General features: G+C 42.6%; 1 protein-coding gene across 2 annotated transcripts in view; it reads right to left on the minus strand.

The window, feature by feature from the left end:
* NALCN (sodium leak channel, non-selective) overlaps positions 1–20,512 on the minus strand; it is a 258,283-nt gene that overhangs the window by 145,509 nt on the left and 92,262 nt on the right. Inside the window, exons 8-9 of one of the 2 annotated variants that reach the window (XM_054974070.1) lie at positions 20,362–20,466; positions 13,600–13,686 (exon numbers count right to left, since the gene is read on the minus strand). In XM_054974070.1, the coding sequence (XP_054830045.1) occupies positions 13,600–13,686; positions 20,362–20,466 (192 nt within the window). The remainder of the gene's footprint in view (positions 1–13,599; positions 13,687–20,361; positions 20,467–20,512) is intronic. The other variant, XM_054974072.1, reaches the window with a different exon arrangement.

Here is a 20,512-nt window from a genome sequence, read left to right on the forward strand (position 1 = left end):
CTTGGAACTTATAGCGAAGCTAGACAATACTGCACCCCTGAGTCTGCCATGGGGATGCAGAGCCATTTTACAGCCTTGATTTTTTACTTTTTAAAATATCACAGGGGCTCTATCTTGTAGGGACTGAGGCAAGGGGGGAAAGGGGCTCCTGGTGCCCCCCCCTTCTATTTTCAACCACCAAAACAGCATATATTATGATTATTTAAAAGTAATTTGTGTACATAGAATGGAAAGAAAATTACTAAGACAGTTACCAACATTTGTTATTGGATTCTCTTTTTTTATCAACTGCAAGGCAATTCCTTAGTTTTTTCTCCCTGCTTTGCTTAATTGCTATAGATTTTTGCAAAACTCAGGACAAAATTTGCATATAAAAGTGGAAAGTGCTTTGAGATAATCAAATGCTCCAGTAGGAAGAAAATGATCAGATGATTAATTTGAAATAATGAAGATTCTCTGGGGTTAGATTCAGAGTCTAATCTCTAACAGAACAGCTGCTGTGCAAATAAATAGACTGAAGATGACAAATGCACAGATCTATCTTCACACAACTGCTAGAATTTCAGAGGAACAACAAGAAGGGAAGTATTTCCCCAAAACTAAAATTGGATTCTTCTGAAAAATTCAGGATCAACTATCGTACTTATGATGCTACACTGGGAGGCTAAATAAACCAGAGTGGACAATGAAATAAGACACCACCAATCAATGGTACTTTTAGGGTGCAGAAAGAGGCTCCTTATTAAGACTGAATTGGAAGAGATCCCCAAATTTTACAGCTTTGCAAGCAAGCAACAAAAAGAGCCCATCATTTTCAGGGTGGTGGTGGTTGTGAACAAGCCTGTGGGATTTTACTATAGTCTCTAGAGGCAGGGGCTGTAACAGCCATTTACAACCCGCCTTTCCCCCTATATCACCTGAGTTTCTTTCCCCAGCCCATCCATAGTAATGGCCTTGCAAAACAGGATTTATTGCTCTTGCCTGAAAATGTTTATGGCTACAGTGATATTTCAAAATGCTAAATGGGGTTGGTCAGTTGTTGTTGGTGTAACATTGTCCACAATGTGATTCCTAATCATAGCGTGAAGAAGCAGCAGCTCAGTGGAAGACACACAATGGAAATGAATTGGCAGTACTTCAATGCCAGGAGCAGAGATTAACAATATGCAAATAACCCAGAAGTTTTAGTTTAACACTGAATTTAGCTAATAAACCCAAATTAACTGAACTCAGTTGTATAAGGCTGCAGTTTGCTACTTCACATTAGTGGGGTGGGGAGAGTAACTATTCCTTCAAAATTAAAAGAGAAAAATATGTATCTTTCAGACAAACTACACATTAGAGAATTTTGAAATATAAGGAATATCAAATACATGCTTTTACACTCAGTCTCTACATTTGATCACTCTATATTCATGACTAGCTACTGAGGCCTGGTATACAGAGAAACCAAAAACCAGAAAGAGTTAGTAGAGTCCTAAAGTCATGGACTGGACCATTCCAATTCCAACTGAAGATAGGGGGTCATACTCTAACTTTTAGAAGGGAAAATTTAAAAATGGCATTTCTTTCATCTGCAGTCTGAAGTGGTCCAGTCCAACATACCACCTTAAGTTTCTAACATATCATTCTGCTCCATGTATAGACCAGGCTTGAAAGTACAAATGCTCCACTGAAAAATGTTGTGTTTGTGATATAACAGTTCAGGGTGGCATTTTTTTTAAAAAAAAAATCTGTGTTAATTTAAAAGAAATCTCCATACATGTAGAAAACTAACACATAAGGGACAAAGTTTAGGATGTCCTTGATGACTACACAGGGGAATTTATTTCCATTACATCACACCCATTCGTGGGGAGGGTGGGCTAGAAATGGAATAAACAGAATAGAAATAGAACAGCATTTCTTGTTATGCAAATCAACGCAGCCTAATTGGGTTCACAGGAGGTCTCCTATCCAGGCACTGACAAAACCCATACTTGCTTATTAGAGGTGGGCACGGACCGGAAAAACCCCATGGACCATCAGCCCACGGCCCATTGCATTTCACGGACCATGAACTTTTCATGGACCTGCCCCATTCACAGACTGGCTCATCAGTCTGTGGTCCGTCACTTCCGGCGGCCCTAGGACCGCCCCCTTCACACTCAGAGATGCCAAACTCGCAGCAAGGCTTCAGCAGGCTCTCATCCAGCCATCCTCCAAGTTTGACCAAGACTGCATTTCAGAGGCCCGAGTTACAGATCCTCAAAGTGGCTGCCCCCAGGAAACTTTCAGTAGATACTAAGAGTCACTCACCACACAGATAACTTCCCAGCCATTGCCCGGGGAATTAATTCTTGCTCCTTGCTTGCATAGAGAAGAATGGAAGCTCTCTGGTTGGCAGCCAGAGTTGCCTATCAAGTTTTTAAGGGGAAGGATTGCTGTGTTCCCAGGGCTGTAGAATATCCCTCCCTTCCATTGCCTAGGGAATTAATTCTTGCTCCTTGCTTGCATAGAGAAGAATGGAAGCTCTCTGGTTGGCAGCCAGAGTTGCCTATCAAGTTTTTAAGGGGAAGGATTGCTGTGTTCCCAGGGCTGTAGAATATCCCTCCCTTCCATTGCCTAGGGAATTAATTCTTGCTCCTTGCTTGCATAGAGAAGAATGGGAGCTCTCTGGTTGGCAGCCAGAGCTGCCTATCAATGTTTTGAGGGCTAGGATTTGTGTTCCAAGGGCTGCAGAAGGTCTACGAATGTCCATTCCATTGCCTAGGGAACTGATAGATCGGCATCAGGATGTCTGGACTCATGAACCATGGACCGATGGACCAGTCCAAACAGACCAAAGTTTGTGAAAAGCGTGAGTCCCATGAGCCATGTTTTTGCGAACCATGAACCGGGCTGGACCATGTCAAGTTTATGTCTGTTTTGCAGACCGTGCCCACTTCTATTGCTTAGCTTTCTGATGCCGTATCATATGCCTTTTCCATAACTATGGAGAAGAATTGAAAAATATTGCCCCACTGGTTCTCTGAAGCAACCAGAGTCCAGAATTCTACTTTGCATAATGTGTAAAATAGTGTGTAATGTGTAAAAAGTCCCCTGCTCATTCTATTTTAAAGTTTTGCTTCCTTTTCTCTGAGTTTTTTGGGAAACAGTTTGGAAGGGATGTGGCTTCTTTATTCTCATTTTCAAATAGGCATTGAATTCTTACTAAGAATGTATGTTATTACTGTCTATTCACTGTATGGGCACAACTATCAACTATAAATGTTTTATTAATGGTCAACAGGATAGTCCTAGTAAAGAGAAATGAGTATTTTCATACTTAAAGGGAAATGTATGCCTAATTTCTGCTACAAGCCATTCTACTTAAGGAAACAGAAAAACACAAATGGAAAATAGAAGAATATCATGACTTTATTTTTTTTCATTAAGGGTGGAAACAACTGGCCAGATGCATCTGTTACATTTATATACCGTTTTATATGAAATATCCAGGGTAGTGTATAAATAATAAAAATGAAGAAATCAATTTCTTTTTTCTCACAGCATCTAATGCACTAGCTATAGTCAAATGTAGTGTCAAGGAAATATGATACAGAAATCTTAATTTTTATTAGAATTCCAGTTTCACATTGCTATTTTAAAATAAATAATTTGTGGATAATTAGCGTTGCCACTTCTTGGTGGAGGCAGAGGATGCTCTACCCTGCCTCTTCTTAGCTTTACCAAAGAGATCCAGAGATTCCTAGAGGGGCGTGATGTCACTTCAGGGTGTTTCCGGAAGTGGGATCACATGCTGTCATTGACAGCCACCCCCCAAAGTCCCTGCTGCCCCTCCTATTTCCTATTGGTAATGACATGCCTGTCAACCGTGTTCCCTCTCCAGATCTAAGCCCTTACACATACAAAGCTGCATCTATAGAAGGGCATCTCTCTTTCCACCAGCCCTCCCAGTGTTCCTACAGCTGTGCTTGCACTTCCTCTTAAGTTTCTAGCTCTTGCGGTTTAAAAAAAAAGAGAGCCAGAAAATGTGCTGAAGCCTGAACCAAAGAGACAAATTAACTCATAATGTCATACTTCTACAATTGGTAACCCCAAAGCTGAACGCAGCTCTTCAGCTAACTACCTTAGCTTGTCAGTTTCTTGGCAGGCCCTTTGTTTTTCAGGCCTCATCCCCAAGCAGGTAACAAAAAGAGTTTTATCAAGGCCACCATATAGAGGTGATAGCCAGTGTTTGGCTTGGTGAGTCACAAGGCCTGTATTATGCGTTCTGATTCAAAAAGGAATTCTTAGCTTTAGAATTATTTTCTGAAGTGGACTAATTCACCGGTCCCACTGTCCATCATTTGCATTTACAAACTATTTTTGAGCTGCTTTGATGTCACTGGGTCTTGAGAGTATTCAATAGCGCCATTAAAACTAATGTTCAATTTAATTTCTTCTACAAAGCTTGATCTGTGGGGTTAACTATGTCCAGCATTTCAAACCCCATCAAGCTGAAAACAGGCATTTAAATTACCATGTAGCGTTTTTTTCCCCCTCTTTAGCACAATTATAGCAATCAAAGCATACTGCTGACTAAAATGACCACCTTAGTGAAATACCACTAGATGACAGATTTGGATAAAATGGAACACTGAGTAGGTAACGGAATAAAACAAGAATGCTGTTTTTCAAAATGAGATGAAAGGGAAGACAGCTCTGGTAACACCTACACGAATGAACCCCTCTGTCTGAAAGATTCGCAAATATTAGCAACTTCCAGGGCTTTTTTTCTGGGAAAAGCGGTGGTGGAACTCAGTAGGTTGCCCTCAGAGAAAATGGTCACATGGCTGGTGGCCCCGCCCCCTGATCTCCATACAGAGGGGAGTTTAGATTGCCCTCCGCACTGCCGAGCAGCGCGGAGGGCAATCTAAGCTCCCCTCTGTCTGGAGATCAGGGGACGGGGCCACCAGCCATGTGACCATTTTCAAGAGGTTCCGGAACTCCGTTCCCCCGCGTTCCCCCTGAAAAAAAGCCCTGGCAACTTCCTTCAAATTTCACTCAAAATTCCTACAAATGGTTTGTCTGAATAGTATTCTACAAATTTGCCTTTGATTCCAGTTTGACAAAGCTCACCCTAGGTTTCCCAAGAATGAACGTTCTTCCTGATCTATAAAAAAAGCTTCGGAAAACTTATACTACAAGTCTAAACAGAGTTACACCCTTTTTAAGCCCAAGAGGCATAGAGGGCCGTTGCTAAGGATTGCACAGTTAGCATATCCTTTGGGTAAAATAGTTCTGGATATGTAAAATACCATTTAACATTCATTCTAGGGCATTCTTGAAGGACAGGGGAGTACTGGAGGAAAATGACAACATGAGAAACTGTCAAGCCATTAACAGTTTTGGCTTTATAAAGAGAAAATGGACATCTTTTAACATGCTTTGAATTTCATAGCAGCTTCACTCCCAAAACAAACCAAGTAAAAATGATTCTGAAGTATACCAAAAGGCAAAGAGAGTCCAATCCATACGCTTCAAATTTGTACCATGCAGTACAGTGTTAAGTGTTTGCTATTCTCTCTTAAGTGGTTGCTCCTGGTGTTTTTAAATGGCCAAACAAGTTGTTCGAAAGAAACCACCAATTTATTACTATTTTTAGATATTGCACACATTCAATTTTGTCACCCCCCAGATTTATACAGCAGTCTGCAATCTTCAGAGAGAAGAGAGTTTGTCAAACCTCGGGCAATGTGTGTTTTTGAATTACACAGACCCTGGATGAGATCATTTTATATTACTGTACACAGATTGCCAGGGGAGCCCTGAAGGTATATTAGAAGTTGCTGGAACACAATAAAAATGAAGCACATTGGCTCCCAAGTCACTTCTCCGGGAGAAGTTCTGCAAAACGCAGCAATAAGGTCAAGTTGGGGAGTCTTTCTTACAAGAGCCCATTATCACTGCACATCCACTTAATCTGTCTGGAGTGGCACAGGCATTACACAGGTGAAAGGAAGATTGGAAATGGAGCAAACCCAATGAATTTCAAAATTGGTATTTGCTGTGAAAGGGGAAAGAGTCACAGCAGCCTCCCCTTGGCTTTTGCCATTATGGAATTCTGGAAGAAAATAGAATATTCTCTGCTCTGGGTTCTCCCACCTTAACCAGGAACTGATGCCTCACTTATTCCATCCAGTCCATCCTGATGTTACCCAGTCAGCCCCAGCTGTGATGAGCATGTTCTAGTAATCTTTATTTACTCAATTTCTTTATTTAAAACATTTTCATGCCATCTTGCCACCCAAATAGAGACTCTCAAGTCAGTGAACAGCAAGGCATTAGAACCTTTCAAACATTACAAGAGCATTTAAAAGTATATATAAATATTTAACAACACAATAAAAACAAATGTATAATAACATTTGATTTATATACTGCCCTTCAGGACAATGCCCACTCAGAGCAGGTTACAAAGTATGTTATTATCCCCACAACAATCTCCCTGTGAGGTGGGTGGGGCTGAGAGAGCTCCGAAAAGCTGTGACTGACCCAAGGTCACCCAGCTGGCTTCAAGTGGAGGAGTGGGGAATCCGGTTCTCCAGATTAGAGTCCTGCGACTCTTAACCACTACACCAAACTGGCTCTTAACAACTACACCAAACATCCAGTGGTAGAAGGCCAACAAGAGTTTTCTCAAATCATTTCATTTGCCTTCTATAACCTTTTACCTCAAGACTAAGCTTCTTGTCATACATTCAACTTGCCACTCTGTAACTCAGCCATAAGTGAGCCAGTACTAGTAAACTGCAATATCTTATATATTCATAGCCAAGTGGCCCTGACCTGAGGATACTTAAATCTGGAGACTGGAGCCATGAATGAACAAGACAGATCTTCCTGCACACTTGAAAAATGCCACTAGTTTACAGAAAACTCTGGAATCTAAATGATGATGATGGATAGTGATAATGGGGATTTTTTAAAAAACCTTAAATGATAAAAGGAGTGCCTGTAGCTTTAACCAGATGCCTTCAGTGGCTGCTGCTAGGCAACCATAACAGTTCAGCACCGGTATTTTAGGTTGCTTTCTGTCAGTAAAACTGGCATTACCCGGAAATAGCCCCATTCGCAGCTTGAGTTCTGTCAGTAAAGGGCAACAGGAGGGGGCAGGGGCCTTTCCAAGGCTTTCTGGGCCTTTGAGAGAGAACTCATTGAGGCCAGGCCCAGAGTCAACCACCAGGTGCCTTGATACTACATGACTTGCATGACTCATCCAGGCCCGGCTGTTGCTATTGTTGAACAGCAGGCCTCCCCACAAACCAGTGTAATGTAATGGTTAGAATTTCAGAGTAGGATCTAGGAGAGCCAGGTTGGAACCACCACTCTGCTGTGGAAGCTTACTGGGAGATTTTGAACGAGTTACACACTCTCATCCTAACTCTCAGCATTGTTGTGAGGATAATACAGAGAATGATGTAAGCTGCTTTGGGACATAATTGTGGAAACGACAGTATATAAATGAAGAAAATTAATAAATATAGATAAAATGGGGGCAGATAAAAGGTAAGTTGTTCAGTGGGTTTGAAGGAGAGAAGGATGTAGGGAAAGATGAGCAAATGGAGACTGCCGGGAGGAGAAAAAGAAGAAATAGTGTGGGGAAGAGGATATAGGGGAAAGTGAAGTACCCCCAACAAGTCTATGCAGGTTCCCTACCATGCATCTGGGCCTGGCTCAGCTAGCACCAAGTAACAGGGCCACAGAGGAGAGATTGCTGGGGAGGGAAAAGAGGAAACGTAAGACAAGGGGGCAGACAAAGGTGGGTGGAAAGAAAATAAGGAAACAGGAAAGGAGGTGAGGCTATGGGGGGCAAGAAAGGGAAAGAGAACATAATGGGGGACTGGAAAATGAGATGCTCTCTGTAAGTCTTCGTGGGTCCCCACTTGTCTTCCCTATTACCATGGCTTAGGGAGGAATTTTTTTGCTTTTCATTCTTGGTTTTCTAATCACAAGATGGCCTAATATTTTTTGTCAAGCTTTCAGTTGGTTTTTAATTTTTTAAATATTTTGTTTTGGGGAAAATTTTCTTATGGCTTGTGGGTTTGTTTATCCATTTTCACAAGTGAGAGTTACATTAATTAGTTGAAGCACAATGTGGGGAAAGAAATACCTGGTTGAAATTTGGAAGGTAGGAATGCTGTAGCTGTAAAAAGTGCTTTTGCATAATTGTTTTTGTCATGATTTCTGATAAGCTCATGGCAGACAGGATGAGTACTTCTCCTGAGAAACAGCCAATGAGAGCAGGTGGAATTCTGGGGCTAGTGACAGTTGAAAGTCCATTGGAAGAGGAGTTAAGGCAGTTATTGGTGTGGGGGAGAAGGTTTTGGAAGCTGCTTAGGAGAAGCAGCAGAGATGCAATTATATATTATAACCATTCCCTGTTTAAATAGAATATACCTATGAGTTTTAAAATTACTTACTTTGGTGCTCTATGTTGTAAATAAAAGTTATTCTTGTTTCTGTTTAATTAGGGCTGTCTTAAAGTTGTTGGCTGAGGGGAAATAAAAAACCAGCACAAAACTCAAACACTTTGGTTGAGACAAATGGGCTGAATTTAACAAATGGTGACAGCGTATATTAGGGAAATTAAACACTAAGTTCCCTTTCCCCAGTAGTTGGGTGAGGGGAAATAAATATAGGGAAAGGGGTCTGGTGAAGTCTTGGAATAGAGGGAACCTGTGTGGATTTGGGTCAGAATTCTCTACCTGATAAACAGAGGTTTAGACAGGTAGCATGTTATGACTGTCTTTAAGCATCTGAAGCCTCAAACCTGTATTGGGAGGTTTATGGTAGGTGGTGGTGTGTAAGGGGGGGCATGTGTCACACTTGTCGATGAAATAACATTGGTGTGATGAGAAACGCAGTACTCTCTTTAAAAAGCTTCTCTCCAGCTCATGTAATTAAGAGCCTCAATCCCTGAGACTGATCTGCTCACAGTAATGTGAACTGGAGGGTGGTTTACACAAGATACACCTCAATGGATGTTTTACCTTTTATCCAACTCATAAAGTCCTGGGAACCCCACAAGTTGTGTGCAGAATGGGCACAACATCATTAGATGTTGTCAAAACAGCTGGGTATACCAACTGCCCACACAGGGAAAGAACCAAGCAGATAAGCCAAGAGTTCCTCCTGACGCTTTAGCAGATCTCTGGAGAGCTGGTACATAAATCTACTAAATAAATTGAGCGCTCCAAATTCAGCACTATTCATTTTAATTGTAACTCGCGTAATATTCTTAGGAGAGCACTGGCACCTGGAGCAAATGCAAACCCAAGCCCTAAACTATGTGTTAAGTAATGCTGCTGGCTTTTGCTAGCTGGCATACCAACACTGCCGATTGGCTGCATTTCTGTATCTTTTTATCACACCATGCATGCTCTGTATATGTTATCAGAAAAAGTACATTCAGTGTTAGAAAAGGGAAGAGAAAGGTTGAGTAATAAACGATTCCCCCCCGCCCTATTATTTAGGGCTCTTAACAAGAACAGAAACAATATAAAAGAAAGCACGTCTTTCATACAGGATTAAAAGAATAAGTTATTTCCAACAGAGTCTGGGAAAGAAGTCCTTTGGAACTTGGCATTTAGATTAACTGTTTCTGTGAGACAGAGAACTGCACAGCATGAAGGCAGGAGCAATTCATAGTAGGCAGGAACCTACAGAAAGCTAAAATGTTATACCAGCAACAATAGCAAGACCAACAGCGCAATCCTAACTGGAGTTACACCCTTCTACGCCCATTGACCTCAATGGAATTAGAAGGGTGGAACGCTGCTTTGGTTTGAACTGCAAACCATGTAGAAAAGCAAGTTCCCTGGCAGGGTGTGCCAAATGATTTGTTACAATAGTGAAAAGCAAATGATTAATAAACAGGAACAGTCTACATTCCAGTGGTAACAACAAGGGAATCTCAAAGGAACAGAAGCAAACTCAACCACTAGTAGCTTCCATCTCTGAAAAATTGTATCAATAGGTTTATATTGCATTATTCACTCTAAATATATGGACCATTTTTCTATGGGTCAATTCTTTAGAAAGAACCATTAAAGATCTGTGTGGTTGGTGTTTTGTGAGGGTTACAGATCATACTTCTTTCCAGGGCTTTTTTTCTGGAGAAAGAGGTGGGGGAATTCTCACCTGAGGCAACTCCTGGGAGGAGGTGGTGCACCTCTCAATACATGTGCGTGCACGCAGTACGCGTGCACTTCCGGGACTGCATGATGACATCACTTCCAGGAAGTGATGTCATTACACAGGTGTGGCTGCCCCAGGAGGGCCCTAAATGGGACCAAAATGGCCCCGAAATGGCCCAGATCAGGGCCGAAATGGCCTGGATCGGGTCACCATCAGGCGGGGAACCCTCCCCAGCCCAACACATCCTATCCTGGCTGTGTTGGCCCTGATCCGGGCTGGTTTGGGCCCTAAATGGCCAAAACGGCTCAGATCGGGGCTGAAACAGCCTGGAACAGGTGGCTGCCTAGCAGGGGAACCCTCTCCTGCCCAGCACCGGCCCAATCCTGGCCGTTTCATCGCTGATCCTGGCCATTTTGGCCCTGATCTGGGCCATTTTAGCACCATTTGGGGCCTATTTAGGGCCCAAAACGGCCTGGATTGGGGCCGAAACAGCCAGGATCTGGCTGGTGCCAAGCGGGGGAACCTTCCCCTACCTGCCGGCAGCCCAATCGGAGCCATTTGGGGCCCAATCCAGCCCCAAAATGGCCAAAATAGGTCATTTTAAAAATACCCATGTGACACTAGTCACCCATCATTTTGATGGAGGAACGTGTTGAAGACAAGCTTGTGGTCTAACAAATCACACAGTTTTGAAAACTTAAGAGCACGTTTTCATTTTTTTGTCTTTTAAAAACTTTATTTAAAATCATTCTAGTTTCTCCTAAACAAATTAAATAAACCAGAATCACAATTATACAGAATATAATTATACTAGCATATGTAAATGAAATTATAAATAAAGCACTCCTATATAAAGCATTCATACCTAGTCTACATTTAAAGATAAAATTCTTTCCAAGGCTTTTCAGAAAAGATGATAGTTTCACCACAGCCCAGATCTGCAGGATTCATTTTAGGGTGTGGTTATCTTATTTAGACACAACTGAGTAAGCCTCACATTATTTTCTTTTTTTTTAAATGTATATTTTTTTATTTTCTAAACAATAAAAGGGATACAAAACAAAAATGGAACAGAAATACAAATTATACTAAAGGAACATTAAGGTACACATTACAAAGATTATCTAGAATACAATAACCTTATATTATTTAGATATATTTGGATTTTTAACAACCTGAAACATTTCCTCTCTCTATTTTACTATATCCCACTTTAAAATCAAATATTGAAACTATAATATTGTTTTTTAGAGTATTTAACAATATTCATTTTTGTACTTTTCTTATCTTCAAACTAATTATTTTAAACATATTACAATCTAAACATTTCTAATACTAACAATAATATACAATAATATACCAAATTGTGTTAATTATACTTTATTAGTCAAAGGTTTCTGCCAGTTCTCTCTCCCTCTGAGCCCCCCAAGTCAGTAGACACAAGAACAACATAGGAGGCAAAGTGTGCGGGTGGGGGGAATTACAAGGTACAAAGATGTTTCCTGCCCAAAAATGCACCCCTTCCCAATCTGACTCAACTCTACTTATATAGAAAAAGCAGGCCTAAAGTTCAGTAGAGCACAATTATAGGATCTACTCATGGAGTGGATTTCCCCCAGAAATTCTCTCAGCAGTTGCTTTCCCAGAATACCCAAATCAATTCTTAATGAACTCTTATGCTTTTTAAAAAATATATATTATTTTGTAGATCTGGCATAAGACCAGTTTAAACTCAATGACATTGCTATTAGCATCAGTGCAGTTCCTCCCCCCTACAATTTCCACTGAGAGTTCTTACACCAAATTCCAAATGTGTTACTTTTTATTTTTATGTAATTTCTTTGCATTGGTAGGATTCCCCCCCCCACACACACTGTATTGCCTTAAACAGACCTTATTGTCTGCAGAACAAAAGCTGAACCCAACATTATGAAGACTGTTTCCAGGAACACACGGACAAGGTAATTTGATTACTGTATTCCTTTGGCGCTTGTGCTTTGAAGTGCTACCAATTCATTAACGCGCATCATTCTCTAGCATGTAAATAAAGACAGAGCCCCACTTTGTGGGGTAAGGTATGCCTTTCTGTGAGCAAAGTTAGCTTAGTGTCTACCTTTGATTTACATTTGTCCTTGGGCCTTGGAGAAACCATGCAAAAGTAAACACAAAAGAAAAAATGTCAAAATATATTAGTTACAACTTAGGCTGCGTCTACACTTGTTTTTGACTACAGATCCATAGATGAAGCATGCATCTAAGGTTCTGGAGTATCTTATAAGTACTGAGTTACTGTTGAAAATGCTACAGCTGTTAAGAGAAAGAATCCTCCAACCTGCACACAAAGCTTGCTGCAATGTAGGTACTGACAGCAAATTTCAGCTATAGAATTCTTATGAATTACACATTTTGTTTATTGCCTGTAGGTTATATATTTTTCTTGCTGCCTGGTTCAATCTCCCTAGGAAGTGCCAGCTCCAAAGGGCAACAGTTAAGTATTTACCATCGGCCCAGGACTCACAAGTGTCCTATTGCCTAAACAGTGTTGTAAGCCTTACTTCACACAGAGGCAGGTGAGAGAATTTTGATTTATGCCCGATTAACCTCTTCCTAATTAAGGAGACCACAGGGCAACTCAAGCAGAGTTACGCCCAAGCCTGATTTAGAAAGGTACAAGTTTGCCTAGGGTTGCACTGTAGATAAAAGTGCCTTACCAAAGAATCCCCCAAAATCTTCAAGCTCCCAAGCTGAAGTGCAAAGCAGAGGTGTATACTGATGTGCGTCTTCACAGTCATTTTTTCTTATTCATACGTTATGCAGTAGCAGAGCCCTAAAGAAACTTCTAAAACTGGTTCAGCTCTTCAAGCATTCCTTTAGTTCTATACCCCCATGATCACTTTTATCCCTCCATAAAATGGACTCTCCCAGGCCCAGCTGCTTACAAGACATCTAAAAGCCCAATTACCATTATAATGAAAACATTAAGCTAGCATCATTACTGCAACAGCATTAAAACCATCAACAGTGAAAAGTTTTCATCAATTCCCCAGTGTCAGATATCCAGCAACAACAACAACAACAAAATTTTAAAAAAAAAACTGGAATCAATCGCAATGTGCCCAAAGCCCTGACAAACAGTTCCTTCTTCAGCACTGAACCCAACAAAACATGGACAAAAAGAGAATGAAATTATAGCACCAGAATAAAAAAAAGACAGCTTCTGCTGAGTGCTCTCTCTCTTGTGCGTGTGTGTGTGTGTGTGTTTAACTATACACACATAATGTAGAACAGAACTGACAAGTAAAGACTGGATTTAGAGCAGTGCCTGAATTTTAATTGTGTCCACTGTGATTTTTTTTCTCTTGCTGTCACCACTCCAACACAACGTTCCCACGGAGAACACTACACTGATAGTTTTATTAAAACACAATTCTGTACCTGTAGACATGCTGGAGCTCTGCCCTGAGGCTTATTCACATCGACATCTACTAGCTGCCATCCTCCAGCAGCATCTTCATGAAACATCTAGAGGAGGAAAAAAACACTTGTCAAAAGTGTTTGAGGTGTTCAGAGACATAAACAAAACGTATATTTCCTCTCGAACTCCATTTCTGGACTGCTGTGCATTCCAATGACTTCCATCTAGAAAGAAATCTAGATGCTAAGGTCCCATTGCTTTCCTATGCAAAGTTTGATACGGCATGGTATTCAGAAAACAGAACTATTTAAAATACATATCTGAACTCAGCTCCAAAACGGAGCTGAACAGGCACAAGGATAATCTTGGACATATCATTCCCACTATGGCCAATATCATTGTGGAGGACTCAGGCATCTTGGGAAAACTTCATTTCCCAGAGCAGTTCCCCTGACATCTGGGATGGATACTGCTATTAAACTGTTCAGGTGCAAGCTCCGTTCACGGAATTCCTAGAATCGTATGTACTTGACTTCTTGGAAACTTCACCTAAAAATGCAGCAAGCGTTAAAAGCTGACAAAGTCCACGCACCATGCCAAGTAATTACAAACTTTGGCAGAATCACTAATCACTCAACTGTTTTGTTAACTACAGTTCCTAAGCTGAAAGATGCAGTCCCTGTATTAGCCAGGGGATATGTATGGTCTGATACAAATGAAAGGTACACTTAAGGCCACTTCAACTTCCCGCACGAACAATCCTTTCATGGACGAATTTAGTGGGCATCAAATTTGTACACAGTCAGTAAGTAGAAACTGCCCATGCCTGTGTTTTGCAGTACGCTTCTTAGGTTAAAGGGACTTCATCCAGCCTAAGGTAGGAGTCTGCTCAAAGCCTCTGGGTTGGATGCTATGGCTCCTGCGAAGCTGGATATTGTGACACTCTTCTGTTAAGTCTTCCTTCAACAGAGAAAGATTTCCTCCAATGGAGAATGACTTTTTATGATGGATAAAGTGCTGAAGGAAATTTTTCTCTGTTGGAAGACTTGGTAGAAGGGAGTTATAGAATCTGTCTTTGTGGAAGAGAGTCATATGATGCCGGTCTGTTTATTACAGTCGATTGCTTAAGAGACTTACAGTGACATTCTAAGCAGGGTTACTCCAGTCTAAGCCCACTGAAATCCAGTCTGAGTAACTCTGCTTAGGACTTCATTGTAAGTGCCATTCTAAGAATATTTTCCTTGGAGTAAGCCTCATTTAATAGACTTGAGTAGGATTCTAAATAGACCTTCTTAAGATTGCTTTCTATGCCATGGATTATCTGGATAGCCTTGAGCAAACCTGTTTCCTTCTCAACTCTGAGGGCCAAACTACAAGTGATGCCTGACACAGGTTGGACACTTGTCAGCTTCCCTCAAGTTTTGATGGGAAATGTAGGCAGCTTGGTGGAATGTTGGACAAGTGACAGTTGAGAAGTCCATTGGACAGCAGTCGGAGAGCCAAGCTGCAAGACCAGGACGCCTATATTTCCCATCAAAACTTGAGGGAAGATGACAAGTGTCCAACCTGTGTCATTCGTCACTTGTAGCTTGGCCCCGAGTCTATACGTAAAAGGAAAATAAAGTCTGGCCCCTCTATGGGGTTGTACATTCTGAGAAAATGTATGTGAAGCATTTTGAACATTCTAGAAGACTACATAAATGCTGTAATAGTTTTATGCTATGCAACACTAACTGCCTGCAGTTTTCAGGTGGGTGTGTAAGCAACAAAATATGAGTATATGATTGTCACATATGATGAACTTCCCGTGGGTTGCATATTAGTTCCTACATAAAAGAGTTTGTTGAGCAGAATTTTGTAGTATTTCAAGTAACTCTTATAGGAAAGCAGCCTGTCTGCCTCATGTCTTATGTCTTTGTTGGTCTCACCTGGGAGGGAAGAATCAAGGACAGTAAGGTTAGATGCACAGGAGTCCCAAAGATAATTTGGTTAGGAGGAGTTTGGGAATGCTGTAACAATTTAAAGGGGTTGAGCCAATGTGGATTTTGACTGGACAAATTCAAATCCCTGTCCAGCCATGAAGCTCACTGGGTAGCAAATAGGGTCAGTCATTTACTTGCATCCAATGAGATATCTGTGAGCAGAGCAGGTGCTGTGATACAGGACTTCCCTATCCCTCCCCCTCTGTAGCCCACCACGCCCACTAAAATGCTGCTTTAGGGAAATGGGAGCACAATGCAGGGGTATTTAATTAGAGGGAGGAATTGGTGGAAGTCACCCCCTCCTCTGACATTAGGAATCTCCTTCCAACAACAGAAAACACTAATTGGATACAAATCACTATTTCTTAGCCTCAACTGTCTCACAACAAGATAAAATGAGGGGAAAGGAGGCAGCTCTGTGTAGGCTGCCCTGAAGGAATGGCAGAATAAAAATGTGACATTTACTAAATAAGTGGCTTGGAGGATGGGAAGAGTTAGCTTCAAGGTACGAACGCTTAAACTGAGGCAATGAAGATGCACGGGGTGAGAAGAAGGCATAAGCCAGAGATAGGACAATACAAGGCTTTTCTGGGGGGATTAGGTACAAATGTGAGGGATTCCATGCCTCGTGGGTTTACACTCACGAAACAGGACCTTATGTGTGTACAATTAGCAATACAACTGACAACAACATCTAGGACTTTCTGTTGTGGGATCTTTTACAGAATTTTCTCCCATTCCCTCTTCCCAGTTGTTACAAGACTGGTGAAAACCTACTCCTTCAGCCATGGCTTTTTAAAATGAAAATTTGGAGTTGCACAATGCTATGTTATGGCTATTTGGGTACTACAACACAAATGTGCATTTCCCATGCATTGTTACTCAGAGTCAAATTATATTATATTTAGAAGTCTACATACAGAAAATCCTCAGAATTAGGAATCTGACAGAACTAATGCAGAAAAGTGTTACATTCAAACTTCAACCAACAGCAAACAAGTTTCAATAAAACTTTATTTGGTGTGATGGATACTCAAAGGGGGGGCGGCTGGGACAAGAAGCTGTTAGGTAGCCGTCTGGACCAAGGGCCCAGTTGTACCATGGGGTCTGCCAGCTGAGGTAATGAAGCCATTATTCGGGCCATTCTTGAGCCCATTGGTAGCTCCACTGCTTGGGGGGGGGGGCTTTACGCCAGTAGGAGCAGCAAGGCCTGTCCAGCAGTCCCACCACCAGGAGAGGGAACCAGGTGCAGCTGTGGTCTATTTGCTCCTTGGGTCCCTATAAGGCTCTGTTGTCTTGCAAGGATTAGGACAGGGCTATGAAAGGCTTTGTGGGGGTTTCAATAAGGGCTAGAAGGTACGCTGGGGAAGAACTCATAAGGACTCTCCAGGCTGCGGAGAAGAGCTTGAGAAGCAGAGGAGAAGGAATAAAGTGTAGGAAATCCCCTCCCCTTTCTGATTCTAAGGCCAACACTAGGCCCTCCCAGGAGTAGTCAGGTGCTACCAAGGGTGGCAGACTGGTGGGTCAGGTGCTGGGAAGCCCGGATCCTCAGAGTAGCATTGCTCCAGATTTCTGTTAAGCATGTCATGTTAGATATCCTCTGGTAACATTTCCGTTATTGTAACATGGAAAAATTCATGACTTGTCAGGAGAGGGGGCCCATGTTCTTGGATGATTTCCTTCATCTTCAAAACATTGGTGAACACTCTCTATGAAAGATCACAGTACTATTCTGTGGGGAGTAGCTTGGCAGGGGGGAGTAGGAATGGATACACTTGATCAGGTTTGCAATTCCAAAGGAGCCTGGTCCACTCAATTTACTTTTCACATTGGCCGTTTCCAGATGGCTTACCTGCACCTGGTACATCGTGCCACGTTGCGGGGAAAACGTGAAATATCGCGTTTTCTTGCGCGAGTTTTACGCGAAAATGCGATATTTCGCGTTTTCCCCACAACGTGGTGCGACGTACCGGATGCAGGTAAGCCATCTGGAAACGGCCATTTTTACTGATCAATTTTTACATCAGCCAGCATAATGTTACTTGTACATGATTTGAATTTGTGAACTGTACAAATAGTCTTTTCGAGCCACGATTTGCCCCATATTCTGCATATGGTTGTGCATTTTAAAAAAAAACCCTCTGCTTCCAGAAGGAGAGTTTGTAAGTTTCTGCCTTAATGAGTTGGACAAATGGTTTAAGACACGGTTTCCCCAGCTGGGGTCTAAGGAACCCAGCAGGTCGTGAACTGCTGCTCAGAGTTCGCAAGTTGTTTCCAATCAGTGGGACGGTTGATCAGAGGTTGTGGCCCTACAGAATGAGCTTCTCTCTCAGACCTGACTTTATAAGCCACGAACAGGCAATAAAAAAATGATATGTAGCTGATGAGGTTCTTACTGTTATGAGAATATCAGACGACAGAATCAGTCGTGGAGGATTTGTAGCTTGTAATATGTTTTGAAAAGGGGCTGTTTGGCCATTAGGAATGGGGGGATGTTTGGCTATTAGGAATGGGGGGATGTTTATGAAAAAAATTAAGTCATAATGGGGGTTCTCAGGGTTGCTAAAGTTGGCCCTTGTAAGGATATAAATTTGGTTAAATAAATTTTATAAGTGTTAATATTGTCCGGAGCTGCCTGAGGCTGCCCCAGACTTGGCCCTGAGCCCCGGCTGTCGCCAGCCGTGTCAGGAACTGGGTGGGCCCTCTCCGCTCCCCCTGACTCCGTGCTCCCCAACCCTGACCCCCTTACCCTCAGGAGAGGTGGTAAAGGGGCCATGCCGGGGGGGCAATGAGGGGAGCGCGGCAGGAGTTGGCCCGGAAGACAGAGGCCCCTGCGGCACAGCTGAGCTACATGGCAGCACAGCAGCAGCCACTCACGACCCAGGCGAGCTGCGCAGTGGCGCAGCAGCACTCAGAGGGTGCCACAGGGCTGAGAGGCTGGATGGCAGCTCAGCTGGCAGCTCAGCAGCTCTCTGGGACCCTGCAGAGGCCCCGTGCAACAGGGCAGCTGCCATGGCTGACGCCGAGGCAGGTCAATGTGGGGAAGCCTAGGGTGGAAGCCATTAGCCCTGACCCCACAGCCAGGCCAAAGGAGACACTCACAGCTGGCCGGGCATGGGCAGGAAGAAGGGTGGGGCTAGTGACCTGAGAGATCCAGGGATAATGGAAGCGAGCTTCCTACTGGACACGAGCTCAGAGGGCAGGAGGAACACAAGGCAGACAGACAGGGGCAAGGCCAGTCCCTGGAAGGGAGTACAGCTGGGGACAGTGGAGGGCACAAGGGATATGATGGCAAGGGGGCAGATTGGCTGCCCTAGGAGGGGGCAGGCTGGAAAGGTGCCATAAAGGGAAGGGCTCCCAAGGAAGCTGAGGAGGAGAAGGCTGGCATGACATGAGACAGATAGGACGCAGATGGTCACGACCTAGGAAGCAGGAGGAGGAACCAGGTGGAGCAACTCCCTTCCCTGCCTGTTTCTGAGCTGAGGGAGACCCTCCCCCCGCCGTGGCACCTGGGAAGATGGCTGCGGGCGCGGCCAGCAGGCCAGGTGGAGCAACAGCTCACAAATATATTCTGAAAAAGTGACATATGGCTCATGAAAGCTCATACCCTACCACTAATTTTGTTAGTCTTATAGGTGCTACTGGACTCTTGCTCTTCTCCACTTTAATATATTCTGTTTGTCTTCCTCTCCAGTCTGCTTCTCCTTGGATTTAACATTTCTTCCACCACTCCTGCTTTGTATCTGTGCAGCAGACTTGGATTCAAACACACAAGGTCAAGTTGACCCTTCACATGGATTTAAGGGGGTCATGACTTAATGGCACTCTATAGTTCTCTTCCCGCCTCCCCGTCTCTTATGCATGTAATATTCAACAAGTCTTTAATTCTAAGATTCTGTTATGTTATGATTTAGCATTTTAACTAATTAGCCATGATACAATAAGTATGAGCTTAATATTTTTACACAAACTGCCCCCCAAAATGTGTGCCTCACGGCTGTTGAGCCAGTTTGGTGTAGTGGTTAAGAGTGGCAGGACTCTAATCTGGGGAACTGGGTTTGATTCCCCACTCCTCCGCTTGAAGCCAGCTGGGTGACCTTGGGTCAGTCACAGCTTCTTGGAACTCTCTCAGCCCCACCCACCTCATAGTGATTGTCATGAGGATCATAACAACACACTTTGTAAACCGCTCTTAGTAGGCGTTAAATGGTCCTGAAGGGTGGTATATAAATCAAATGTTGTTGTTATTGATCTTCTGAAGATTACTGTATGTGTGGACTTGGAAGGGTCAGTAAGTTTCAGCACCTCTGCCATAATATATCACTCATTCTTGCCACAGAGTCACACCTCATGCCTACAGCTTTACTCTGGAGATCTTTCCTTCTCATACCTTCATAGGATAACAATTCTTTCCCTTGTTGTTTCCCTCCCTCTTGATAAATTTTCTGCTTCAGCACAATGCTACGTCTGTCTTGGCTGCTGTTAGTTTCACACAGTTACTGGAGTTCAAAGCAACTATCCCTCCCCCCCCCCATAACTAGTAGTCCCTGGGGGAAAGAATTCTGCCCCCTTCAACTCACTTTATTCATTATCTAATTAGGATTAACAAATTGCATATATGCTGTGAGTGTATTGTATAGATATTGGACTGTGCAGGTGTTAAAATCAACTAATTCTGAACTGGATATGTAACAGGACACCATTTATAATAGCTGCAGGAAGCATGTTACTGTACAAGCAAAAATTCACACCCCAAAAACTGGGAATTTAAACATTCACAGTCACATCAGCAATAATTACCTGTGTCGTAGCAGTTGAAGTTGTGCTGCTCCTGGACCCCCACATCTGTTGGAACTGCACACGGATTTCAGCAAATGTCTCAATGATGACAGCGATAAACACATTCTACAAAAGAATTATAGATCTTTAAAAGCAATGGCTCACTCTGAAA

The sequence above is a fragment of the Eublepharis macularius genome, chromosome 3 (assembly GCF_028583425.1).
Source record: "Eublepharis macularius isolate TG4126 chromosome 3, MPM_Emac_v1.0, whole genome shotgun sequence".
Classification (NCBI taxonomy): Eukaryota; Metazoa; Chordata; class Lepidosauria; order Squamata; family Eublepharidae; genus Eublepharis; species Eublepharis macularius.